Source organism: Oncorhynchus keta, chromosome 29 (genome assembly GCF_023373465.1).
Source record: "Oncorhynchus keta strain PuntledgeMale-10-30-2019 chromosome 29, Oket_V2, whole genome shotgun sequence".
NCBI classification, from domain to species: Eukaryota; Metazoa; Chordata; class Actinopteri; order Salmoniformes; family Salmonidae; genus Oncorhynchus; species Oncorhynchus keta.
The window spans coordinates 37,363,891-37,391,379 of record NC_068449.1 but is presented as its reverse complement, the minus strand read 5'-3'; the positions used below and the strand labels follow the sequence as shown (position 1 = coordinate 37,391,379).

The 27,489-nt window shown below is 42.1% G+C and overlaps 4 protein-coding genes across 11 annotated transcripts in view; 3 read left to right on the top strand and 1 right to left on the bottom strand.

The window, feature by feature from the left end:
- LOC118362833 (sodium-dependent multivitamin transporter-like) overlaps positions 1-7,147 on the top strand; it is a 90,280-nt gene extending 83,133 nt beyond the window's left edge. The window contains exon 16 of the transcript XR_008086298.1: positions 7,026-7,147. The gene's annotated coding sequence lies outside the window, so the exon portion shown is untranslated. The remainder of the gene's footprint in view (positions 1-7,025) is intronic.
- LOC127913642 (forkhead box protein O3-like) lies at positions 481-14,798 on the top strand. 6 transcript variants are annotated; one of them, XM_052486527.1, is made up of 4 exons: positions 481-649; positions 1,037-1,160; positions 1,298-1,914; positions 13,237-14,798. In XM_052486527.1, the coding sequence occupies exons 3-4, from the start codon at positions 1,336-1,338 to the stop codon at positions 14,599-14,601; spliced, it is 1,944 nt and encodes a 647-aa protein (XP_052342487.1). In that variant the 5' UTR covers positions 481-649; positions 1,037-1,160; positions 1,298-1,335; the 3' UTR covers positions 14,602-14,798. The 6 variants fall into 6 exon arrangements, with proteins under 6 accessions (XP_052342487.1, XP_052342493.1, XP_052342492.1 ...); XM_052486533.1 differs by having other exon boundaries at positions 482-649; positions 1,041-1,160; XM_052486532.1 differs by having other exon boundaries at positions 486-825; positions 1,041-1,160.
- Positions 14,799-18,020: 3,222 nt separating this feature from the next.
- Positions 18,021-27,489, top strand: part of si:ch73-242m19.1 (uncharacterized) — a 31,374-nt gene continuing 21,905 nt past the window's right edge. For 2 of the 3 annotated variants that reach the window (XM_035743480.1, XM_035743479.1), the window contains exons 1-12: positions 18,022-18,421; positions 18,592-18,775; positions 18,936-19,049; positions 19,262-19,456; positions 20,108-20,252; positions 20,380-20,531; positions 20,700-20,852; positions 21,232-21,333; positions 21,545-21,709; positions 21,832-21,905; positions 22,016-22,157; positions 22,441-22,725. In XM_035743480.1, the coding sequence (XP_035599373.1) occupies positions 18,282-18,421; positions 18,592-18,775; positions 18,936-19,049; positions 19,262-19,456; positions 20,108-20,252; positions 20,380-20,531; positions 20,700-20,852; positions 21,232-21,333; positions 21,545-21,709; positions 21,832-21,905; positions 22,016-22,157; positions 22,441-22,725 (1,851 nt within the window). In that variant the 5' untranslated portion in view covers positions 18,022-18,281. Of the gene's footprint in view, positions 18,422-18,591; positions 18,776-18,935; positions 19,050-19,261; positions 19,457-20,107; positions 20,253-20,379; positions 20,532-20,699; positions 20,853-21,231; positions 21,334-21,544; positions 21,710-21,831; positions 21,906-22,015; positions 22,158-22,440; positions 22,726-27,489 lie in introns of all 3 variants that reach the window. The other variant, XM_035743481.1, reaches the window with a different exon arrangement.
- On the bottom strand, positions 23,229-26,006 carry LOC118362840 (uncharacterized). Its single transcript, XM_035743484.1, has 2 exons — positions 25,868-26,006; positions 23,229-24,313 (listed from the first exon to the last, which is right to left on the bottom strand). The coding sequence occupies exons 1-2, from the start codon at positions 25,943-25,945 to the stop codon at positions 23,684-23,686; spliced, it is 708 nt and encodes a 235-aa protein (XP_035599377.1). The 5' UTR covers positions 25,946-26,006; the 3' UTR covers positions 23,229-23,683.

Sequence of the window (27,489 nt, the reverse complement as noted above, 5' to 3'; positions counted from 1 at the left end):
GGGGATCCTTAATAAATACAAACAGCACTTATAGTTGACCGGGGCAGAAATGTGAAAAACTGACTTGTTGGAAAGGTGGCATTCTATCTGCTACGTTGAAAGTCACTGAGCTCTTCAGTAAGGCCGTTCTATTGCCAATGTTTGTCTATGGAGATTGCATGGCGGTGTCTGATTTTATATACCTGTCAGCAACGGGTGTGGCTGAAATTGCCGAATCCACTAATTTGGACATACTTTTCTATACACTATATATATATATATATATATATCTTTACTGTGTAGTACCATGTGTAATTTTGCCTTCCATGATTATAATAGTGTTTTAATTATTATTTGAAATACTAAGTAAGTACCTTTTGTAATTATGCATAATTATTGTATTAAATGTCTTGCTTGGTATGTTGCCTTTACTTGAAATGTTTCAACCTATCAATATGATGCAATAGAGTGAGCGTGTCACTTTAACTCCGATTCCTTCAATGCAATCCAGGGGGCAGGTCTTTTCTTTCATCTGGGACTACAGTATTAGTAGCCAGCTGGAGATGGCCTTGGAGGTTGTGCTTGTGGTGTGCACCGCTGCTCGGGATGAGGAGAGGGAGCGGAATCACAGGCAGAGCGAATGTTTTATTAATTCGACATGCAACATTGTGTAAGTAGCTGGACTCTTCATTTGTTGCAAACGCTGAAAATAATTTCTCGATGGTAACCAGTAGCTCACTGGAGGCAGGGAATGAAAGCTCTCGGCGATGCTCCTCATAGCTACACGGTTAATAAAGGATTTGGAAAGGAAATGGTCAAGATGGCAGCCCCATTTGGAATGTGAAGGTGTGGATTCTTATCGCTAGCGAGCTATTTATTTTTTAAATTTAACCTGCATATTGGAAATAGTAAACAAACACGGAACGCTGTTGATTGTATACAGTAGCTAGCTAACGTTATTCTAGAGGGTGCGCTACACGCCATTCCCAAGATAGGTGATGGAATTCTGTTGTATCACTTAAAATGCCGTATGTATAACAGATCAATTTGTTTACAGACAGACGCTGCAGTAATACATGCACATGAAACAATGGCCTTTTGAATCGCACGATCAAGTTGCTGCGATCATCAGAGAAAAGGCAGTCGACGGGACGCACGTGGAGTTCTATCAGCAGCTGGAGGTGTGGAATGTGAACCTTGGACACATTTGATTCATTATACATGCTTTAAATTAGTCTGGTGATTGATTGCTAATATTATGCATGATAACCAAACGAATAATAGCCTATTATTAATGGAATGCAACTTTGTTGACCAGTGTATACCGAATACAAGCAAGAAACCAAGGAGGGGAATATGGCTGAAGTATCACACAATGAACCACTCTCTCAGGATATTGACATCGATCCAGACTTTGAGCCCCAGAAACGACCAAGGTCTTGCACCTGGCCTCTGCCTCGACCAGAGTCCAATGCAGGGAAGCCCGAATCAAACGATGACATCATTCCCGAGGAAGAGGATGATGATGTCACAGCACCCAGCAGCTCTAGTTCGTTTACTGTCAATAATGTGAATGGTGGCATAGCCATACATCAGAACACAAAGAACTCTTCTAAACACCCGTGCTTCACCACCACCACTAAGGAAGAAGTACTAAACCCCACTTCCAAAGAGGAGGGGAATGACGTCGATGGGTCCTCCTTGTCCACACAGACGCATGCAGTCTCAGCTCTCAATGGCCTGGCCTCCCAACCTAGGAAGTCCTCAGCTAGGAGGAATGCCTGGGGGAACTACTCCTATGCGGACCTCATCACCCAGGCCATAGAGAGCTCCCCGGACCAGAGGCTGACATTATCCCAGATCTATGAGTGGATGGTGAGGTCTGTCCCTTACTTCAAGGACAAAGGAGACAGCAACAGCTCTGCAGGCTGGAAGGTGAGCAGCAGGGTGACATCACTGATATGGGATGATGCTTTCAGTAATAACACTGTAACAAAGGCTGTGTGAGTTAGCCCATGTGTTCTTAGTGTGTACTGTCATCTGCAGGTGGCATCTGAATTGATAAAGATATACAAGGCTTTCACTTGGAGTTAATGTGTTTTAGGTAGGCTACATACTGTACATATTGTAGTGAGGGGACACACTCGGGGTATTCAAACACACACATACCAAGGACCACAGTATGTTTTTTTTGGTGTGACGTCTTCCTCCATCTAGACCAGGGATAGGGGTGGGGGCCACAAAAGCTCAACGCAGTAGGAGCCGCAAGTGGCTCGCGGGTCTACTTACCCACATCCACACATGTAGTCAGAGCCAGCCCTAGCCTTTTCAGGGCCCCACGTGAAATTTGTTGCGAGTAGTGCCCCCCTCTTGACAGCGGAGATAAAATAAATAACTATCGTTTTTAGGGTATATTTCCTGCAATTCTACACTGGACATAGAGAAAATGTTTTAGTTTTTAAACCAGGTTTGCTGCAATTCTACACAACTTGCCATGGGGCGGAGTGAACAATATGCATTTTAAAGCTAATTCCCTGTAATTCCTGGGGTTATATGGCCTGAGGTCATAGTGTTCTTATAGGTGCTACACATTGGCTGTGATTTTTGCCAATTGAGTTCTCCCGCTGGATTGGCATATGTCAAACTGAGAAAAGCTGTTCTGACTTTGTGGCTGTGTTATCTAGTGGAAATCGCTGTCATTTCCTGGTTGCAAAAATTCTACTGTTTGCTCAATTTCAGTTCTTGTTATCATTGTACCATCTAAATCGCTGTGAAATATATATTTTAAGTAACAAATATCGTTTTTACAGTTTGAAACTGGTGCACCAAAACTGAAACCAACAAATTTTGGTCCGCCAGCTTCAAACAACTATAAAAACTATATATTTTTTGTTATTGAAAAGATATTTCATAGCGATTTAGATGGTACAATGATACCAAGCACTGCATAGTGGAGGGTTTCTCACATAAACTGAAATTGAGCGAACAATTGCGGGTAAGTAATACTGTAAAACAATATCATTCCACTAATTAGAGGCAGATATATTATGGACATTTTCTGGAATTACAAAGCATACAAAAAAATGATAACCAGCTGGGATTGGAAAGTGTGTGGCTGCCTGATAGAAACAAGGGACGCCCCATGCAGATATCACTGTTGCATGAGGCTCCTCCTGAGTGCAGCCAACACCACTCCTGTCACCCGGCCTATGACAGTGCTGTAATAGAAGCAGATGGATACCTACATTGTCATTCAGCCCTCTTGATGAAGACCATTCAGAGAAAGCTGGGCAATCAGATGCTGTCTCGAGTTTAGGACAGAACCATATAGACCTACACTATGGCTCTGGTTTAGGAGACTTGGGCTATATACTGTCAGCCTGGGTTCAAACCGAATTGTTCAGTTTCACTTTACGCTACTCGTACTGTAACACTGAGTGGAGAGTTCCTCTGACTGCCACCGTCTTATCAGAGTACTTGCATGTAGAAGAGGCCCTCTGGCCTGCAGGGGATCTCAGCTCAGTGCAAAAAATTACAACAAACACTTTTCTTGTAAAATAATATTTGTCAGCAGTTGAAAATTAAAAAATGTTATTAAATTAAAACACATTTAGGGTGACCAATTTTTATGTTATGGTGTCCTTTTGATCTGAGTTTATTTATTACAGCCGTTTTCAGTAACACGATCAGAACAAAGGCGCAGTTAAACACATTTGTTTCCCAAATGGCATCCTATTTCCTTTTATAGTGCATTTGTTTTTACTCGGGTCCCGTAGGGTCTGGTCATATGCAATGCACTACAGTATGTAGGGATTGGGCTGTCATTTGGGATGCGCGCAATGATGGGCTATTCATTGTGATGGTAGATGGTGAATGATAGCCATTGATTATTTAAAATGGATGCATACAGCTGAGGACAAAAACAAAAGACCCCACTACCTGGCCTCAACAGCCAATGAAGGTAGTTATTTTCCTTTAATTTCTCCCGAGTTGAGATACTTCTTCATCCACCTTTTCCCATTTTATTAGTATTGTTTTTCCTGAGGCGTATTCATTAGTTCAGATAGTCCCTCTCATCAGAGGCCTCTCTTTAAGTGCCCTTATAACCTGGTGGTTAAAGGGATAGTTCAGGATTTTGGCTGTGAAGGAAGTTGGAGGTAGTTTCGCGAGCCAATGCTAACTAGCGTTAGCGCTCGCTTAGCACAAAGACTGGTGGCATGCTAGCTGTACCCGAAGACTTCCAGTCTCTGCGCTAAGCTAGTTATCATTGGCTCACAAAATTGCCTCCAACTTCCTTCTGGATGCAGAGGCATAAAAATGGTATCCATTAGTTCATCTGAGTCTTGGGAGGTAGATAAAGGTCTTCATTGCCAAAATCCTGAAATATCCCTTTAAGCCTATAATTTTGGTCTCTGGTCTCTCTGGTCTGTTGTCTCTTGCCTCCATTTGATTCTGGGGATTAGTTTGGCCTGGAAAACCAATCCATCCGTCATGGAATCGAGTCTAATGAAAGCTTCAGCTTTGCTGGATTTAAATGGAAAAAAAGAGGTCTGGAAATATAAATAGTCTAGGTTTGTAATCCTGTGCAACTGTTGGATAGATGTTTGTGGGTCTACAGAAATGGAATAATTTACATTTTTGTGTTTTATTTTTATTTAACATTTATTTAACTAGGCAAGTCAGTCAAATTCTTATTTGCAATGACGGCCAAACCCTAACCCGGAAGACACTGGGCCAATTGTGCGGCGCCCTATGGGACTCCCAGTCACGACCGGTTATGATACAGCATGGAATCGAACCAGGGTCTGTAGTGATGCCTCTAGCACTGAGATGCAGTGCCTTGGACCGCAACCCCACTAAGATCATTACTATGATAATAATCATAGTTATAACAATAAATCAAGAACGAGGGTTATTCTTATTATGGGTTATTCTTATTCTGGTGACATGGGCCGTGTCTGAATACATACTTGCGTCCTCAATAATAGTCTGTTTGAATATGCAAAAAAATAAAGCATAATAGTATACGAAATGTTGAGAATCAAGTATACTGTTAATGCCTGGACGTCATACTCGTTTCGGGTTTGACAACAGCTGATCATTTAGATATGGGGATGCGCTACCAAAATCAACTAATAGCGGGAAACAACGCAATGACGCATTCTCATTTCGAAAATCAAGTATGGTTTAAATCCCAGGATTTTATACTCATTCCGGCTCGTCGTCTAGTAGAATTTGATGCACACTTTTCCACATTGCATTGGAAGAGGTGGGCTGCAAGTTCTCTTCAAGTAGCAAACAACAAAACTAGGCTACTTAATTGGGAAGATGCTCAACGCTTCTTTTGGTGGTTTTCAAATGTAGGCTAAGTAGTTTTTGTTCTCCTTAAAATGATCACAACTATTGCATCTTTGGAAACCTTCTTAAAAAATAAAATTACAAATCCCAAAGTGGATTACTAGTTTCTCACTGAAGTGTTATTTGTTCCCTTGGCTTTCGTCAGAGCTTTAAAATGAAATACTAAACCATCTTTTGATTTCGGAATCTGTCGGCACCGGGGACTCGGGAAATGGCTGCTTTTGAGTTGAACATGTGGATTGCTTTAGTTTTGTTGTCTAGTCTACCTATTTAGTTTATGGATCATTTTGATCACCTTCCCAAAAATTAGTGTGTTAGTTTATTATGTTTGCTGTCCAAGGTTTGGTGTGTGTACTAGGCTATTTGATTTCATTTATATGTTACAGCACTTTGGTTTCACTAAATATGTCGAAATGGAACTGATCTGTTTGACTTCAGCCCTTTTTAAACGGGATACATGGGCTATATGGTCTACTACGGTGTAGGTCAAATGTTATAGGCAGCCTGAGGCCTATAACTAACCTATTCTATTCAGAGTTTAGGTTGGTTAATGGCAAAATTCAACCGCACTCGGCCCCTCCCCTCCTAAGCCAATCGGAAGCCGTTACTGTGTTGTGGCATACTGCATACTTTTTACTAAACGGTACGCGCTAAATAGTATGCGCCGATGAGTAAATAGTATGCAGTTATAAGTATGGTATTCAGACATGGCCCTGGTGATCATTGTTCTACAAAAATATTGTTATCCATAATATCTCCATGTAGATATTTGGTATTTTATTAGGATCCCCATTAGTTGTTGCAACAGCTACTCTTCCTGGGGTCCACATGAAACATAATACAGAACATCAATAGTAGAGGTCGACCGATTATGATTTTTCAATGCCGATACTGATTATTGGAGGACCAAAAAAAAAAAAATCCCCCGGTGCCGATTAATTGGCCGATATTATTTTTGAAAATTTGTCATGAGAATTACAGCAATACTGAATGAACACTTATTTTAACTTTATATAATACATCAATAATATCAATTTAGCCTCAAATAAATAATTAAACATATTCAATTTGGTTTAAATATTGCAAAGAAAAGTGTTGAAGAAAGTGCAATATATGCCATTGAAAAAAGTCCTGTCCCCTTTGCAGAAAAGCATCCCCAAAGATGCCCATCCCCAAAGATGTTTCACGGTTGGGATGGTGATCTTGGGGTTGTACTCATCCTTCTTCTTCCTCCAAACACAGCGAGTGGAGTTTAGACCAAAAAGCTCTATTTTTGTCTCATCAGACCACGTGATCTTCTCCCATTCCTCCTCTGGATCATCCAGATGGTCATTGGCAAACTTCAGACGGGCCTGGACATGCGCTGGCTTGAGCAGGGGGACCTTGCGTGCGCTGCAGGATTTTAATCCATGATGGCGTATTGTGTTACTCATGGTTTTCTTTGAGACTGTGGTCCCAGCTCTCTTCAGGTAATTGACCAGGTCCTGCCGTGTAGTTCTGGGCTGATCCCTCACCTTCCTCATGATCATTGATGCCCCACGAGGTGAGATCTTGCATGGAGCCCCAGACCGAGGATGATTGACCGTCATCTTGAACTTCTTCCATTTTCTAATAATTGCGCCAACGGTTGTTGCCTTCTCACCAAGCTGCTTGCCTATTGTCCTGTAGCCCATCCCAGCCTTGTGCAGGTCTACAATTTTAGCCCTGATGTCCTTACACAGCTCTCTGGTCTTGGCCATTGTGGAGAGGTTGTAGTCTGTTTGATTGAGTGTGTGGACAGGTGTCTTTTATACAGGTAACTAGTTCAAACAGGTGCAGTTAATACAGGTAATGAGTGGAGAACATGAGGGCTTCTTAAAGAAACAAGTCTGTGAGAGCCGGAATTCATACTGGTTGGTAGGTGATCAAATACTTATGTCATGCAATAAAATGCAAATTAATAACTTAAAGATCATACAATGTGATTTTCTGGATTTTTGTTTTAGATTCCGTCTCTCACAGTTGAAGTGTACCTATGATAAAAAATTATAGACCGCAACATGCTTTGTAAGTAGGAAACACTGCCGATTTTGCAGGTTATCAAATACTTGTTCTCCCCACTGTATGTTATGTCATTTTGTGACATTTTAGTTAGTTTTGGACATCGGTAAGGGTTTCTTCGACTGTTCGGGCACACCGCATTTTTTTTCTTGAGGCAAGCCAAAGTCGGTTGCCGAATTCTATGACCCTTTGTCGGTGATTGGTCAACAGTAGGGATTCTTCAATAAAGTCTTTGTGATTCAACAAGAGAGATTTTTTTAAATTTGAGAAATACTGCACCAAACATGTTATGTAAAAGTGTGTGGCTAAGATCTTAGCAAAAATGACAGATGTGTTGAGTTGGATTCATTCTAATTATTTTGAGGACGTGTATACTGGCTACGGCGTCTCAAAATGGACAAACAGTACTATTGCCGCTTTTTTTCTAGTTTTTCAAACAACGATTCGGCTTGCCTCCAGCTGAACTGAAGCATGCTGATGGCTTTAGAGATCACCATTTAGTTTCTATAGGTTAGGTACAGTAGTGTACTGATACTCTGTACACATAAGAAGATGTTTAGTCTGCATATTAGGACAGTGTGGCATTAAGGAATATAAGATTTAGGTTGTCTATCTGTATCGGCTGAGCTGGGGCAAGGTCGGTGCATTATGTCCTTTATGAAGAGTGGTTTGGGGCTAATCGTTGACATTGTCAATCTATACAGTGGGTAATTCAGCTCCCACTTTGATAATAACGCTATGTTTTATGTCATACATTAGTGCTTCTGTTCAACCTTGAATATACTTGTATTTAGCCCTGCAGTCAACCCATAACTTACCTATTCAGTGCACATTTGTTCTGAAACATTTTGTTTAAGTCTTATTTTTTACAGAATTGATGCATTATGCACCCTTTGCTGTAGCTATTGTCCTGGTACAGTGTTATGGGTCTACCTACTATGGTTTGTTTTTAATCATGGAGTCTTGCCATTGGCTGCTGTGCTCCATACCTCCATTTTTTTTTTTTTTTTGGCTGGTGGCCTGAGCACAAGAATCAGAATCAGCTGACTGGAAACTATGTAGGTCAATGTGTAGCAGTAAGAGGGAGTGAGAGATGGGACCGAGAGAGATTGATAGGAGGGAGAAATAGAGGGTGTCTGAGGGAGAGACAGGGATGATGTGAGCGGGGTGAGAAATAGAGGGGGAAGAGGCGTGCTGCCGGTTTACTCTGGATCTGGCGTTGCTTTGTGTAGACTGGCAGAATTCTGGTGTCTGTGTCGGTTTGTCTGTCTGTCGGTTTGTCTGTCTGTCGGTTTGTCTGTCTGTCGGTTTTGTCTGTCTGTCGGTTTGTCGGTCTGTTCACAAGGAGGCTTTGATCAAAGGCTGCTACCGGCTGCTGCTGTTGTATGACAGAGTGGGGGAGGGGAGCGCTACAGTGGGTGCTTTTAGTTCTGTCTTTTTACAGAAAGCACTGCATATTGGGCTCCCACTGCATCTCACTGCTAGAGGCGTCACTACAGACCCTGGGTCGATTCCAGGCTCAACTGGCCGTGATTGGGAGTCCCATAGGGCGGCGCGCAATTAGCCCAATGTCGTCCGGGTTTGTGCCAGGGTAGGCTGTCGTTGTAAATAAGAATTTGTTCTTAACTGACTTGCCTAGTTAAATAAAGGTCAAAAATATATATTTTTAAATCAAAATATAGAGATCACATTCTACTTGCAATTATACATGTGAAAAGAACAATAATACAACAATGTATAGATTTAAATCTGAATACTGTAGGTTTGTGTAACCTAATCAGCTAAATCGATACAGCAGAGTATTGCGATATCTTGACTCCAAGTATCAAAAATAATTGATGATGATGATAATAATAAGTAGTTAAATCTAGCTAGCGCTAGTCAGCTGTACCTGTGCCAAAACTCCGGAATTTGTCGTTCTCTCGTTCTCTATCTTCTTTTTAAAATGGTGAGCCAGCATGTTTCCAGCACTTTTTTATTTCTATGTCTGATCACAACTCATTTTCTTATGGCTCTCTCTTGTCCCTCTGGAGCAGACATGGTGAGCAATATCTTTGGCAGTATTGTACAGTTGTAGTCGGACGTTTACATACACCTAAGCCAAATACATTTAAACTCAGTTTAATCCTAGTAAAAAAATTCCCTGTCTTAGGTCAGTTAGGATCACCACTTTTATTTTAAGAATGTGAAATGTCAGAAAAATAGTAGTGATTTTATTTAAGCTTTTATTTCTTTCATCACATTCCCAGTGGGTCAGAAGTTTACATACACTCAATTAGTATTTAGTAGCATTGTTTAACTTGGGTCAAACGTTTCGTGTAGCCTTCCACTAGCTAACCACAATAAGTTGGGTGAGTTTTGGCCCATTCCTTCCTGACAGATGGTGTAACTGAGTCAGGTTTGTAGGCCTCCTTGCTCGCACATGCTTTTTCAGTTCTGCCCACACATTTTCTATGGGATTAAGGTCAGGGCTTTGTGATGGCCACTCCAATGCCTTGACTTTGTTGTCCTTAAGCCATTTTGCCACAACTTTGGAAGTATGCTTGGGGTCATTGTCCATTTGGAAGACCCAATTGCGACCAAGCTTTAACTTCATGACTGATGCTGCTTCAATATATCCACATCATTTTCCGTCCTCATGATGCCATCTATTTTGTGAAGTTCACCAGTCCCTCCTGCAGCGAAGCACCCCCACAACATGATGCTGCCACCGCTGTGCGTCAGGGTTGGGATGGTGTTCTTCGGCTTGCAAGCATCCTCCTTTTTCCTCCAAACATAACTATGATCATTATGGCCAAACAGTCCTATTTTTGTTTCATCAGACCAGAGAACATTTCTCCAAAAAGTTAGATCTTTGTCCCCATGTGCAGTTGCAAACCATAGTCTGGCTTTTTTTATGGCGGTTTTGGAGCAGTGGCTTCTTCCTTGCTGAGCGGCCTTTCAGGTTATGTCGATATAGGACTCGTTTTACTGTGGTTATAGATACTTTTGTACCTGCTTTCTCCAGCATCTTAACAAGGTCTGGGATTGATTTGCACTTTTCGCACCAATGTCTCTATGAGACAGAACTTGTCTCCTTCCTGAGCGGTATGACAACTGCGTGGTCCCATGGTGTTTATACTTGCGTACTGTTGTTTGTACAGATGAACGTGGTACCTTCAGGGGTTTGAAAATTGTTCCCAAGGATGAACCAGACTTGTGGACGTCTACAATTTTTTTCTGAGGTCTTGGCTAATTTCTTTTGATTTTCCCATGATGTCAAGCAAAGAGGCACTGAGTTTGAAGGTAGGCCTGGAAATACATCCACAGGTACACCTCCAATTGACTCAAATGATGTCAATTAGCCTATCAGAATCTTCTAACGCCATGACTTCATTTTCTGGTATTTTCCAAGCAGTTTAAAGGCACAGTCAACTTAGTGTATGTAAACTTCTGACCCACTGGAATTGGGATACAGTGAATTATAAATTAAATAATCTGTATATAAACAATTTTTGGAAAAATTACTTGTGTCATGCACAAAGATATAGTTTTTGTTAACAATACGTTTATGGAGTGGTTGAAAAATGAGTTTTAATGACTCCAGCCTAAGTGTATGTAAACGCTTCAGCTGTATATTAAATGGCAGTATTGAATTGCAGTACATTGAGAATCGCAGGGCATTGAGAATCGCAGGGCATTGAGAATCGCAGGGCATTGAGAATCGCAGGGCATTGAGAATCGCAGGGCATTGAGAATCGCAGGGCATTGAGAATCGCAGGGCATTGAGAATCGCAGGGCATTGAGAATCGCAGGGCATTGAGAATCGCAGGGCATTGAGAATCGCAGGGCATTGAGAATCGCAGGGCATTGAGAATCGCAGGGCATTGAGAATCGCAGGGCATTGAGAATCGCAGGGCATTGAGAATCGCAGGGCATTGAGAATCGCAGGGCATTGAGAATCGCAGTGCATTGAGAATCGCAGTGCATTGAGAATCGCAGTGCATTGAGAATCGCAGTGCATGTCATGTCAGCACCTACACTACCGGTCAAACGTTTTAGAACACCTACTCAGTCAAGGGTTTTTCTTTATTTTTACTATTTTCTACATTGTAGAATAACAGTGAAGACATCAAAACTATTAAATAACACATATGGAGTCATGTACTAACCAAAAAAGTAAAGTAATGATGGACTGTCGTTTCTCTTTGCTTATTTGAGCTTTTCTTGCCATAATATGGACTTGGTCTTTTACCAAATAGGGCTAACTTCTGTATAACTTGTCACAACACAACCGATTGGCTCAAACGCATTAAGGAGTAAAGAAATTCCACAAATGAACTTTTAACAAGGCACACCTGCTAAATGCATTTAAATGCATTCCAAGGGACTACCTCATGAAGCTGGTTGAGAGAATGCCAAGAGTGTGCAAAGCTGTCATCAAGGCAAAGGGTGGCTATTTTGAAGAATCTTAAATATAAAATATATTTTGATTTGTTTAACACATTTTTTTTGGTTACTACATGATTCCATATGTGTTATTTCATAGTTTTGATTTCTTCACTATACAATGTAGAACATAGTAAAAAAATAAAGAAAAACCCTTGAATGAGTAGGTGTTCTAAAACTTTTAACCGGTAGTGTAGGTATCGTGGTATTGTATCATTGTATCATGAGGTCCCTGCCAATTCCCAGCTTTACAGCTAGCCATAATCATACCCACAGTTGTTGGCATGTTACAAAGTCGTATCAACCCTGCCAGGCTAGTCAATAAGTAAAAGAACGGCTGATGAGTCATGCATTAACAGTGCAGGAAAAGAGAAGCATGTTTCACTCCTGACTGGATGATTAAAGTGTTTCACTGCTTAGTTTAACCATGTAATTGGCTTGGAGCGAGTCACTGACCGAGGGGTTTTCGGGAAGTTTGATGTCAACAGACCATACCATTGACCCATATTTAAATATAGACAAAACAGCCCACTGACCCATAGGAAAGAATAGGCCGGTTTGGACAGTGATCTATCTCACATCACAGAAATGTCCAGCTTTGCATAGTAGGCAGACGTGTGCATATCAGATTTTGCTAGGCAAAATGGTAGAGGCACTTAGGACTACCCTTGACTTAGGACTCACACTTATCCCGTACATCTCTCATTAACCCACCCCTCTCCAATCCCTGGTGCCGCATACCCAGAGATGACTTACCGCGGTTCCTCCTCTCCCCTGCTCTCCTTTTTCTTCGCTCTGTGGCAGGACTCCCTGTTAGTGTAACCTGAATGCACAGACAGACTCCAGCCCTTTTCATTTAGAAGCTACACGGTGGAGAATATCTCCAGGGAAATCTGTTAGGCCTTTTACAGCAGCAGACAGAAAATAGGTCACAGTTGCAGTGGAATACTGTCTCTCTGAGTAGAAGACCCACACATTGTATAACTGCAGTGTAATAACCAGTGTGTGTATATTATTGATTTCTCCCTTTTACTTTGCTTCTCAGCTTTATGTCCAGTGCGTATGTATGATTGAGCACAGGCCTTTTTGTTTTAAATGTAATGTAATTTTTTTATACATGTAATGTAATTTTTTTTTATACAGAGGTTAAAAACATTTTTTCACAAGTCTCCATATAAAAACTGCTTTTTTTTTGGAGCAATTTTACCACCAAGAATCTTTAACATCAAAGACAATCCACACATTTACATCAGGAATGAAATCAATACTGCAAAAATTCACATGCATTGGGCTCTTTCTCCATCAAAAACGTGTTTTTATATAATGTTTCTCTTAGATCTGTGTAGTAACACTGTAATTAAACACGTAACAATATTGTATTAAACTCCTGTTAAAGTGTCACACAAAACTAACCCTTTCCTCTCTCTCCAGAACTCCATCCGACACAACCTGTCTCTCCACAGTCGTTTCATGCGGGTGCAGAATGAAGGAACGGGGAAAAGTTCCTGGTGGATGGTCAACCCTGAGGGCGGGAAAGGCGGCAAAGCTCCACGACGACGGGCCGTATCCATGGACAACAGCAACAAGCTGATCAAAGGTGCTCGAGGCCGCGCCGCCAAGAAGAAAGCATCTCTAGGCCTACAGGCCGTCCAAGATGGCAGCTCCGAGAGTTTATCCTTATCCTCTAGCTTGTCCAAGTGGACAGGAAGTCCCACGTCTCGCAGCAGCGACGAACTGGATGCCTGGACGGACTTCAGGTCTCGCACCAACTCCAACGCCAGCACAATCAGCGGGCGCCTTTCCCCCATCCTGGCCAACCCAGAGCTGGACGAGGCGCTGGATGACGACTCCATTTCTCCCCTCTCCCCCATGCTCTACTCCAGTCCCAGCAGTTTGTCCCCCTCCACCGGCCCCCTAGGTCTGGCCGACCTAGCCCTCACTATGAACCTCAATGATGGGCTCCCTGACGATCTGATGGGCGACCTTCTGGACAACATCAGCTTGACGGCGTCCCAGCAGCCCCTGGGGCAGGAGGTGGAGAGCGGAGGACCCAATCAGATGGGGAGCTCAGTGTTAACCTTCAGCTGTTCAGGAGGTGGTAGTAGTAGTCTGGGCATCCCATCCTCCGGCAGCTACGGGTCTGCCATCTCCATCTTCCAGCTCAGCCCCCCGTCCTCCTCAGTGACCTCCCTACGCCAGTCCCCCATGCAGACCATCCAGGAGAACCACCAAGCTTCCTTCTCCTGCCTGTCCTCTCGTTTCAACCACCACCACGCCCTACAGGACCTGCTGAGCCTGGAGACACATGGCAGCCATGTCAGCGACATCATGCTCACGCACTCTGACCCACTGATGTCACAAGCCAGCGCCTCTGTCACTTTGTCCCAGAATTCCCGGCGGAATGCCATGCTGCTTCGCAAGGACCCTATGATGTCATCAAACTGGGACGGTGCCGCGGGTCTGAATTCCCAGACTTCCTTAATGCCTGGTTGGCGGGCTCAGGCTGGCTTGTCTACACCGAGCAATGAAGTGTTGTGCTCAAGCAATGACTTGGACCAGCAGGCCAAGCAGCTTCTCCAGCACCTACCGTCTCCCAGTAGAAACTCTTCTATGCAGCTTGGTGGCTCTGGTACCAACAACAGCACCTCTGAAAACCCATTTCAGTTGATCGCTCCAGACCGCTTTCCCATCCCTGACGATCTGGATTTGGACGTGTTCAACAGCAGCCTGGACTGTGACATGGACACTATCATCCGTAATGAGCTGATGGACGCTGACTGCATTGATGATTTGTGAATACAGGCCCAGGACTGTGGAGCTCTGTTTAGTCTCTGTGTTGGGAGTTGAGACAGGAACCATCCGTATTATCAGTGGGATTTTAGTAAATGTGAAGTTAAAATGTGAAATAGACACTTATTTTAAGTCTCAGGGATTTATCCTTATGTGGTGATTTGTAAACACTGATATTAAAATGTTTTTTTATTTTATTTTTACCCAGCTTCCCATGTCATATTTCTCACATTAACCAACACAATATTTTTTTGCCAAACCAGCCGTCACTCCAGTGTGGTTGACTGCCTGTTTACATCTAACAAGCTCCAGAGAATGTTACCATTATTTTGTATATACTTGATTCAGCTTTGTATGCTTTTACTGGTATGTTCTCAGCAGAAAAGAGGACTAAAGAAATGAGGGGGAAAAAAGCAATTGTGTATCTTTGAAACGCCTTGCATCAAAGAACCATTCCATTCACCTGTATCGTAAAACATTTAGCTTATAAATGTTTAACGTCATCAAAAGCAAGGTTAACCACATGGCGTTAATTGTACTGTGTGTATGTGATGTTTGGTTAATTTGCTTCAGTGATTTTGGTATTCAATACTCCTGAGAGAAGTCTCTGCTTTGTAAAGTTGCAATGTCAGACTCTGCACTATAACATGGCCTGTATTCAATAAAGCATTTCTGAGTACGAGTGCTGATACAGGATCAGTTTAGCCTTTTAGATCAGCACTCCTACTCTAGGAAGCTTTATGAATATAGGCCCGGGTGTTGCTTGATTGTCAGTCCTTATAGCAATTCATGATTGCTCTGGAAATGCGATCCAGATGCTCCGTATGGAGGAAATCGAGCTCTGCACCGTGTCGCCGCGCGCCTCCCAAATGTTGTAATAATACTTAGGGCTCTGCATTGACATGATTGGTCGACTGGTACGTGGGGGGCGGAAGGTGCTTTATAAACACATATTAACTTCCTTGACGACTTCCAACAGCTCGGCGAAGCGCAAGAAGTTGTTGTTCTGACTTCTGCGGAGGCCGCATAGCTCTGAATGCTGCACAGCCATTGCAGATGTTGGATTGACCATGCAGGACCTTTATGGAAAAGCGTTGTATAAAATGCACTGGCAGTTGCATGGTAGCATACCATTTTAGATGACTTTTAAGTAGGGAACGATAACAGTACAATATCTTCTTGAATATTGACAAATCTTTTCCATGTTCAAGAAATCCAATAAACGAAAACGTTGAGACTGTACTTTGTTCAGCACGCGCTTCAGTAGAAATAAGGGATAAAGTGAAATTCTACAGGCAAAACGACTGTCCACAATCATTTTAACAATGGATTGAACTCGTGGTTTTCCAATATACTTTGTAAGAACAAAAAAGGGTCAACCTAAGGGTTAAGTTTACAATCTCATCCAATGAGAATGGATCTACTTTGTATTTTTACTTATTTTGAACACTGAAGGAATTACATCTTACAAAAATCCTATTTTTGTACACTGGATGCTAAATATTGACATTTAGGCAAAGCCTGAAATATCAGATTATTGAATGGCCCAATCCATACAGAATCAGAAGCAATAAACTCTTAACATTCTGTTTAAATTATTGCCCCAAAAATAATATAATGAGCCGATTTCTCACATGGAATAGGATTAAGTGAAGATATACACGCTTTACGGGTGTCCTATGCTATTGTATTGAAAATGTTAGGAGTTTTAATGACTCCTTATTTTCATGACATCGATGTAATTCTTAACGCTACTGACATAGGAGTTCTATGTAATAAATGTAGATGGATTTAGACCTGATACAACATATTTTGATTACAGTACTTGGATTGGTTTCACGATGATTAGATATTAACCATTTGACTGGCTGGTTTTATGCTGAAATCATTTAGTATCATCATTAAAGTAATATTGCAGTATTATTTCTCGTACTGTAGATCACTCACTGCCTACCTATGATCTTATTAACCTTGCTGGTCCTAAATTACGTCACTCTACTTGATGTTTTGTTGGCATTTCCTTATGTATTTCCACTTTGAATGATGTAACGTCGGTCTAAGAAATGGTGCATGTAAATAAAAGCTTTGTGAAACACTATAAATCGTCTTGAAAATGTGTCTTGTTCTTTTATTGTATTGAATATTTATATCCGTCTCTACCATGTATTATTTTTTGAAATACTCCACCGCTACTGCAAGTGTAACCTAGCAGAAATGGATTGAAGACAAAAAAGGGGGCATTCTAAGAACATTATTCGATTTCCTATATGTCCTTTGTCCTGAGACATCATGCTATAGAAAATGGTTGCTAGGGAAACATGCCATCTTAAAATGGGGGATTGATAGCAACCAGATGGTTAAATAAAAACTGAGTACTGCCTTTTTGTGATAGGAATAGCACGGTGTGTGGACGCACACTTAATTCATCAATAAAGCCATGTTTTTTTTATTTAACCAGGCAAGTCAGTTAAGAACAAGGTCTTATTTACAATGACAGCCTACTGAGAAACAGTGGGTTTTTACAGATTTTTACTTTGTCAGCTCAGGGATTTGATCCAACAACCTTTATGGTTATTGGCCCAATGCTCTAACCACTAGGCTACCTGCCTCCCCCCCCAAAATGATTTGATATCAAGGGAGCACCAGGATATTGCATTCTTGTTAATTCTCCATCCACAATCACAGTCACCATGCAGTTCAGTCCAGGCTATCACAGCCTCTCTTCTCCTGCTGGTGACAAAGGAATTATGAAACTCCCTTGTCCTTGAGTATTTATTGGTAGAAGTGCACCTTGTGACCATTTTTTATTGGATGGGCCCATCCTCTGTTGGAGCCAATCGGCTTTCCTGTATCCAAGAGAAGTGAGCATGTTGAGCTATTTAAATCCAGCTAGGGGAGCTGATAATAGAATAATGAAGTATTTGAAATGTACGGTAGGTAAATATCTACCACCAAGAGATCATTGCACTGTATTGCTGCAAGGTACACCTGACTTATATAAATTGCTGATCATTGCTTTGGAAATTTAAAACAGAACTTTATCATTGTGATTTCATTGAGTGATGTAATTGTCTTTATTCTTTTTGGAAAACAAAAATCTACTAAAAAGATCATCACTGAAAATATTTTACAAGAGCATTGTGAAATTATTCAAAGATAATTAAGTGTATTCACCAATGAAAGAAACAGCACAGACAAATATTACCACAAATTGATACATTTGAAAAATACATTTTGGCATATGGTCATTGTCTATCAGAACATTTCGATTTGCATAGGTCTGCAATCCTGTTGGATCAAGGGGTGTTATTGAAGTTCTGGTGCCCTCTAGAGTTCTAAAGTATGTGTAGGTCTGTTTAGACTTTTATGGCACCATAGTCTCCATGGTGACACTGGACAACAAGCTTGGGAACCAGTTTGGAGTTGTTTTCAGGAGCCAATGATTCACTTTTTAAGGCAAGTTTATTTTCTGTTTTGGAAGACCTATTGAGAAATCTATCTAACTTCTACATTTTTATATAAACCTCCCCACAAACAGCCATATTTCTCCTCAGAGATGTTTTGATTGGATAACACCACCAATAGAGTTATGCCCCTTGATTTTGCTGATTTTGCTGATTTTGCTGTGGTACATAAATGACAATTTTTGGGGTTTGTTACTTATATAGTATCCAGGACATCCCATCATGTCCAAGCTGGTGTACAAAGTTTCCTCCACTGCCAAGGTAGAGCAGATGGAAGCAGAGTTGTCTGTCCAGCTGTCAGCTCTCCGAACTGAAATAGAGGAGAATGGATCTCCCCTGGAAACACCCTCCAAGTCTTACAGGTAAGGATGGACACATGGATATGAGGGAGGTCTGTGAGCAAAATAAAGTTGCCCAGTTAAAATGCCAGTGATTGCGATTTTCTTCTGTTTGATACTGGCTGCCTTTTTTTTGTAGATGTTCTATTGTATTTTATTGTATTCTATATATTTTTTCTTTCATCATACTATAGCTCAGTTCCAGTTCCTAAAGATGTATCGTACTTTCGTATGGAGAGAGAGCAGGTCCTGAGGAGAGGTCTTCAGGTGGCAGAAGCACTGCCAGTGGTGCCTCTGTCTGATGTGCTACAGAGAGAGCTGCAAAGCTGCCTAAGCCTGGAGTACACACCTGAGAGTCTGCCTCTTCTCCTGCACCAGGTAAAACTGGGCTGATTATAATGTCATTGGGATCACATTGGTGACGCTCAGGGCCCCCGCGGCTGCCCTGACAAATTGAAGGTGTTTGTGAGGGCAAAAGGGGGTGCGACTCAAAATTGGGAAGGTGTTTTGTTTTGTACACTCAATGTATTTATGGTAGTTTTATGCAGACCGATGCTACCAGTTGGCCCAGATCAAGTACCTGCTGATGCTGAGATGGAGAAGGTTCTGTCGTCACTCCCACATCATTGAGCAGCTGTATCCCTTCTACAAGGTAACCTGGCACGTTGATATTTAATAAGTCACCTTAGTTTATCATGAGTAATAGAGGATAATGGATCAATCAATAAATCCCTTTTTACATGAACAGTTGATTTCTGTGGTGTTCCACCAGGAAAGCTAAATCAAGCACTAAAGTATTTGAAAGAAAACCAATACTATTTGAACCCAGGTTGGGTGTGTTCTTTCACCATACTGTTCCACCAGGTCCAGGTATCAAACCTGGTCAGTGAGTATGAGGATGCTGTCCAGCGGGCCAGGAGACTGGCTGTTTCCAGGGAGAAGGTCCTGACAGGGCGGGGCAACCCCATCAACACAGTCACCCAGGAAGATGTGACCATCTACCTCACCTGGCTGGTCTGTCACCTGCATGCCTCCAAGACCATCCACCACTTCCTGACAGTAAGGCCATCAGAGAGACTATGGGCGATGTTTTTTTAGTGCAAAAGTGATGTGTTAAGTGCAAAAGTTACCGTAAACCTAATTGGAATCTGGCACTGTGAAATAATTTTAACAATGTGCATTATAAGGAGGAGATTAAGCAATATATAAATAGTTGCCTCTTTGTTGAAATGCACATTGTTGAAAAAAAGTTTCAAATTAAATCTCGTTGCCAGATTACAATGAGGTTGATGGTACAATTTTCACTTAACACATTGCTTTTTCACTAGTTGCCCTATGTGTATGTCCCAAATCTAAACTTGTTCACTATATAGTGCACTACTTTTGACCAGGGATCACAGGACTCTGGTCAAAAGTAGTGCTTCATGGAAGAAGGTACCATTCAGGGTGCATCCTATGGCTGCATCTCAATGGTCTAAAAGTGGCTTCCTCTACTCGTCTCCTCTCCTTCATCGCCATGTAGCTGAAATCAAAGGCTAGTTTAGATAAGAGCAGATAAAGAAAAAGAGACAAGGAGAGGAAGTCACTTTAGACCACTGAGATGCACCCCAAAGCTTGGTTGACTTTTGGGATGGGTGGATGAATACCTTGTAATAGATTTATTTAGAAATAAGACCGTTTGTTACCTCACACTATAATGATGGGTTACAGGTGATCCACTACATCCCAGCCTCTGAGAAGAGGGATAAAGAATCTTCTGAGGTATTAAGGAAGTCCCCATCAAGTTCCCCAGTGCTGGTTGAATGTGTCCACACATCTTCAGAAGATAAAGATCAAATCTTGGCTGGGCTTGAGGGTAACACCAACATTGACTGTTACCCTTATTGAACCTCTACATTTAAATGTCTTACTTGAACTCGATGTAACTCTACATGTGGGTACAAAAGAGATTCATTCATGCTCGTGATCGTTCCTTTCTGTAGGGATGTTTAGACTGGCTAACCAAGTTCCCATGCACACTGTGAACCTGGAGGAGTTCCTCCCAGAACTACAAAGCCTGGTCTCCTACTTCCGTTTGCCCTACGACACCCAAAACGTCAGGAACACTGCAGACGAGATGGAGCTCTTCAGCATGGTAGTACCGTTGTAACATACATGTCAAGTTATTTGGTCCGTCGTGTTACTCTCTTGTTGTAGATCCGCACGTACTTTTTATCATTGGTGTCAATGAATAAGTTATGCGAACGTCTGAGCTGTTCGCATTTACCTCAACTCGGAATCTGGTCCTTTGTTTGTTGGTCAGATCTCAAAGGAGTTCAGGGTGATCTTCAGACAGCAGGAGGTGATGAAGACCTTCCTCCAGTATGATGGGACAGAGGCTGTAGAGGGACAGTGGGGGACGAAGAAGAGCACCATGGCTCTGAGGAAGAGTGCTAATTGGATACCATACATTCAGGTCTGGAGAGAGAGGGATTGTCCCGGTCTCTGTCGTGATCTCTCTCCTGTCAATCCTTGTCCTGCATAGTACTTGGTTTTATAACACTTGAAGTGCTAACAAGTTAGTTCAGAGATGATTGGAGAAAAGGTGTCAGGAACGCTGATATATAAGGGATGGAAATTGAGCTAGCCCTTTATCCAGAGGCTAGTACTTTTCAGACTGGGCGAGAAGAAAATGTGCCAAACTAGTAAAATGTTGTATTAGCAAATATGGCATGGCACAGATTTTGGACCTAGGCTAAAAACAAATTGCAGCCTACTAGCCCGGCTGACCAGTGCCCAAAACCCTTAAATCCCATCCCTAATGTTTATTTTCTGACTAAACACTAACAAAACAGGTGAAGCCCAAACGGGATCCCTGGCAACAGAAACTTGTCACCAAGCTGAAGGAGCTCCAGTCTTATGATGAGTTGCTGAGGACTCACCGCAGGTTTCTCCAGGTAAACAGTCTAACACCTAAAGGAGGGTTTTTATAAAGGACCTATTAACGTTCATCTCTATAGTTTGTATCGTGTATCAAAGTATGGGCTAACTACAATTACTTTCAATCGTGTTATTTTGCGTACTCACAGTGACATCTCTCTCTCTCTCTCTCTCTCTCTCTCTCTCTCTCTCTCTCTCTCTCTCTCCCCTCACTCTCTCCCTCCCCAGCTGTCAGATCCTGTCGTAGTGACTGAGGCCCTGAGGGAGCATGCTTCCCAGGTATGTGACCCTCAGGCCATCCAGCCCTCATCATCTCTGACATCGTCACACACCAACAGACACAACACCTTGCAGATCTGGACCAGCATTTACAGCGACGCCAATCTTTATCAGGCATGTATTACCTAGTCAGAGATGTGATTATGTGTGCTACAAAGATAACATGCTTTTTCATCATGTAAAATGGATTGTGTCTGGGTTCATTCCAACCACAATTAGCATTTTTCCCCTGCTAGGAATCCAGTGGATGTGGAGGACAGGAAAACAACACAAAGAGCAGAACCACTTCAGTCAAGAAAGTAAATGAAAGGTACATTATTAAGAAGGACAGAATAGGATCACTTGGAGACCCACGTCTCATTGAAATAAAATGGAATGTCTTTTGCTTATTTGGCGTCCCTTCTCTCTCATTCATCCCAGCTATAGCTACCTGAGCAGCATGCAGCTGTTGGGTTTGGATGAGGGCCAGGAAGGGGAAGAGGGTACCTCGGACACCGTCACAGCCAGGGGAGCCTACCTGTCACTCCTCTACCTTCGACACCTCAAGATCAGGGAACTGCAGGTGAGCTTCATCCAAGGAGACTTACGTGATTGAATTGAAACGATGACCTTGGCGTAGCTAGCACCACACAAGACCACAAGGGAGGTTCAGGGTAGACTTTTAGACTGTTAGGGACTGCTCTCTATACTCTTGTCGCTCCCACTGAACCCTGAGCTGCCATCTCTTCCCCAGTGAGCCTCTCTTGGGATGCTGAACTGCTATCCATTATCTACTGTGTCATATTATTGACCCTGCCATTCCCTCTGGAGCCTGAGCTGTCTTACCTGTCCTCTCTCCCTTAAAGCGCATCTCCCTAGGCATTCTAAACTACCTGAGGTCCATAGAGAGAACCCTGACTTTTGACACAGCTGGGATGAGTGTGGAGGGAGGAGGAGCATGTGGAGGAGGAGCAGGAGGAGGAAGAGCAGCAGGAGGAGGAGGAGGAAGAGGGGAAGCAGGAGGAGGAGGAGGTGATTTGGTCAGCACCACTGAGGAGTCAAGCTGGATGAATGCGGCCAGAGGGTGCAGTGGGACAGTCGGAGGTCTGGGCTCTCACCTCTACAGCCACAACACTCCTGTTGACTACAAGGTAAGGCATCACAGCTACAGTACAACCTGAGACATTAATGACATTAGTGATTTGTAGGGGTGAAGAAAATAAGTGAGTAAATGCTCACCATTAGAGGTGAATAAAATAATGCACCCTAAACTTTCAACACATTTTTCCTCAAAAGCAGTGTAAACACTTGCATTAAATAAAAAAGGATCAAAATGGCGTTTTTCGCGTATTTACACTCTACTCTGAGACGCTTTGTGAATACGGGCCCAAGTGTGTGAGTTACAGCCAATTGAGGTAACTTGCTCAAGCAGTTCTGGTAACCCTGGCAGCCTGGTCTGAGGACCAGGCTAATCTGACCCTGGGCTGTTTCATTCCACACAGTTGTTCCTCTTCTGGTTTGGAACTCCATTTGTTATTGGTCTATTAACTTATACTGCCTGAGGATTTCACGAGGCACACCGAATCTCCACCCATGCAGAACCAGGTCCTGTGTAGATTGTATTTTCAAATAGCATTTATCACATTTGCAAATATCTTTTTACACTGTTAGTTTAATCTGCTGTTGTACAAAATTATACAAAACACAGGAAAAACAGTTTTACTGCACTGATTTTTCTTTACAGAAAGGTACTATGGTAGAGCCAAGAGGCACTATTCATAACATAGGATTTGCATGAGCTAGACACACACATACAATAATGTTGTATAGAAAATATTTATATATTTTTTGTATTACCAATAGCATAGTAATGCTAAATAGATCTTCTTCTTTTTTCAAAAATCGATTTCATCATGAAAAAGCTAAAGGACAAAACCATGAACAAGACAGGAGGGGGTTACAACAGCATACAATGAAAATACAATCAGTTACCTACACAATACACATTGAAAAAGGCTAAGCAAAACTATACTGCTGTTTTCCTGTCCTGTCCTTTCACGTCAGAATCAGATTAACAGTGGAGTCATGGTTAAAGAGCTCTGTACTACACTACAGTCTCAATAAGTCTTCAAAATAACTCAGAATGTCCTCATAATCATTCATGCGTAGGATTGGCTGGCGGTTGCTATAGCCTGCCTGTTTCAGGAACTTACGCAGCTTTAGGCCACGGATGTCCCTGAGCAGACCCCTGGTGACGCGGTAGGTGTTGTCAGGGTCAAAACTCAGACCGTCATCGTCATGCTGGGTCACATAAACCTTATCCACAGTCCCGTCGGGACGCAGACTGATGATGAGGCGGTCCATGTTACTGTCGTCTTGGTCACCAGTAAAGTCTTTTCTCACATACTGAGGAAGGCAATTGGATTCTTCCAGATTCAGGTTGCCCACTATATAGTATGGGTGGACATTATCGAGGAGCAGAAAATTGCAGGTAATTACAGATATAGTTGTGGTCACATTGCTGTAGTCCCACTCCGGTCTGTTCTGGAAGGGATGGAAATCAAAGCCCCCCTCGTTGGGGTTGTATCTTGCAACCATTTCACCCATGATATCAAAGTCGATGTAATTCTTGGCGAACCAGAACAGGAGCTTGAGTCCATGCCTGGGCAAGTGACGACCAAACCCAGAGAGTCTTAGATCCTCCATAGTGTTCAACGTACCTCGAACCATGGTGGTACCCTTGAGAGAGAAATTTCGAGAACTTTAGTAGGTGTGATTGTGTGCAATAAAATCCCATAATATGGTATTTATTTATTTTGATTGAACCTTTATTTAACTAGGCAAGTATTTTGAGAACAAATTCTTATTTACAATGACGGCCTAAGAAAAAGGCCAAAGGCCTCCTGCGGGGACGGGGGCCTGGGATTAAAAATAAAAAATAAATACAATATAAATATAAATATAAGACAAAACACACATCGCAACAAGAGAGACAACACAACACTACAATAAAGAGAGACCTAAAAGACAACAACATAGCAAGGCAGCAACACATGACAACACAGCATGGTAGCAACACAACATAGCAACAACATGGCAGCAGCACAACATGGTAGCAGCACAAAACATGGTACAAACATTATTGGGCACAGACAACAGCACAAAGGGAAGGTAGAGACAACAATGCATCACGCAAAACAGCTACAACTGTCAGTAAGAGTGTCTTTGTTGCAGCTCAATCCAGTCGCTAGCTGCAGCGAACTGAAAAGAGGAGCGACTCAGGGATGTGTGTGCTTTGGGGACCTTTAACAGAATGTGACTGGCAGAATGGGTGTTGTGTGTGGAGGATGAGGGCTGCAGTAGATGTCTCAGATAGGGGGGAGTGAGGCTTAAGAGGGTTTTATAAATAAGCATCAACCAGTGGGTCTTGCGACGGGTATACAGAGATGGTCAGTTTACGGAGGAGTATATGTGTCCTATAAGGAGCATTGGTGACAAATCTGATGGCCGAAAGGTAAAGAACATCTAGCCGTTCGAGATGAATAGTGCATACCATAGAACTTCATAGGCCCAGTGCAGTCAACATTCTGCTTTACCTGTGTTTTGTATAATATTGATGAAACTATCTCTATAAACGCGTGAAAAATGTGTTCAGTGTTATTTCTGAATAGTGCCTTGTTTAAAATACAATTTAGCCAGGACCTTCTAACCAGCAGGTTTTGCATGGATGGCGTTTTAGATTGTTAATACACCAATAACAAAGAGAGTTATAACTCTCTGTCAATAACAGTTTGTTTTCAGGTTAAATATCCCTCCCATGAGTCCCCTCCTCTTAGGTCCCTCACTCAGACAACTGCCAGACAGTCCTAGCAAAATTCTTGCTTGAGAAATAGTTTTTTTTTTTGCAACAAAAAAAGCATGTTTGTTTCTTTTCGGGTAATTTTAATGGAAAATATTACAGTAAGTTACTTAATTGTTACCCAGAAATGATTTGATATTGAAATGAAAAAAAAAAAAAACTGCTCTGGGTCTTTAAGGAAAATATTCAACCATGTTGTATAATAAATAGAGGGCAATCTCTTACAACGCTTTTATGGTAGAAAAAGTTGCATTGGTGTGAAAAATATGTTTAGTGGCTCTGTCCACACACACCTCTAAGACTGAAATCTTGTTTTTCTCATGAGCAACAGAAAAACACACTGTTCAGTGGCTCTTTAAGTATACACACCTGATATGGACAAACAAGATAACACAAACAAACACATCAAATATGTTATATTTACAGTAACTTACGCTTTGCTGGTGTTGTGGTGCTGCTCTCCTTCCTCTCCTCACATCTAAAAGACCTGTAATGACAGCTATTTCACCCATCTCACAGTGTTTATGAGTGTGTTGTGCAATAAGGAGGCAGGACTAACCACGAAGACCACAGTGTACAGGAAATGAAACTGAAAGTGACTCAGTCCTGTGTTGGACTGAGTTCGATTCCAAAGTTCCCTTCTTTCTGCCACATATTCAAATGAGTTTCTCTGATCTAGGACCAGTTTTAATCCTCATGATCATAATGAATAAGATCCCATGGACAGTGGGGACCTGATATTACCTGATATTTCAGGTGGTCGATGTTGTTTTGTGTCCAATGTTTTTCATTTAACAATATCTGGAACCACAGCACAATAGTATTGTACAAACACAACACCCCCTACCCCACTCTCTCCACAACTTCCAGACTTCTTGTGAACGATCACGTTTTATTAGTCGTATGTATGGGACACACAGGGTGTTTACACAGGGTGTTTTCTCGCAGGTTCCTTCTTGACAATGCAACAGCGATAAAATATAATGAACATATGTGAGGGAAATCTTCTGTTAAACCCCGTTAAACTTGGGGGAACCGTGGAGCTACGGTATGTCTGGTTCCTGTCATTCTGGCCCCTGTTGTCCTCACCCACTTGCAACAGGCTCATATACATACATAGGGTCGCATGTTTTGCAGATGCTTGCATGGGGTAGCTTGACTATATGATGCTCCTGTACTCTGTCTATTATTTGGGCTTTCACTCCATCTCACCTGCGGGGACCAGCCTCCTTATTATAATACATTTGCCATCAAAGTAATATTAGTTAAAGGTAGAATTTCCACCACACATAAGAACAAGAACACAAAGTAAATGGCTCAGTAGAATAGAATAAACATTTGAGCATAAGTGTTATGCTGGAAAGCACAAATGATACACTCTTAGAACCAAAGGTGCTATCTAGAACATAAAAGGGTTCTTTGACTGTCCCCAACTCTTTGAATAACCCTTTTTGGTTTCAGGTAGAACCCTTTTGAGTTCCATGTAAAGTTTCCTTTACACAGAGGGTTCTACATTGAACCCAAAGGAGTTCAACCTGGAACCCAAAAAGGGGTTTAACTGGGGGGGGGGGGAGAAGATCTATGGGGACAGCCGAAGAATCCTTTTGGAACCCTTTTTTCTAAGCATCGTCCAATATTTACACGTGTTTTGGGGGGGCAAGTGTTTAATTGTGTTTAATTGTGCAATCATAATAAGAGTCTGGTAGCAGAAGTTGTGATGTAAATATTAGTCATTTAGCAGACACTCTCCTCCAGAGCAACTTACAGGAGCAATTAGGGTTTAAGTGCCTTGCTCAAGGGCACATAGACAGATTTTTTTTACGTAGTCAGCTTAGGGATTCGAAACAGAAAACTTTCGGTTACTGGCCCAGGACCTTAACCGCTAGGCTACCTGCCGCCCGTGGGTGTAGAATGAATGTGTGTGTGTGTGTGTGTGTGTGTGTGTGTGTGTGTGTGTGTGTGTGTGTGTGTGTGTGTGTGTGTGTGTGTGTGTGTGTGTGTGTGTGTGTGTGTGTGTGTGTGTGTGTGTGTGTGTGTGTGTGTGTGTGTGTGTGTG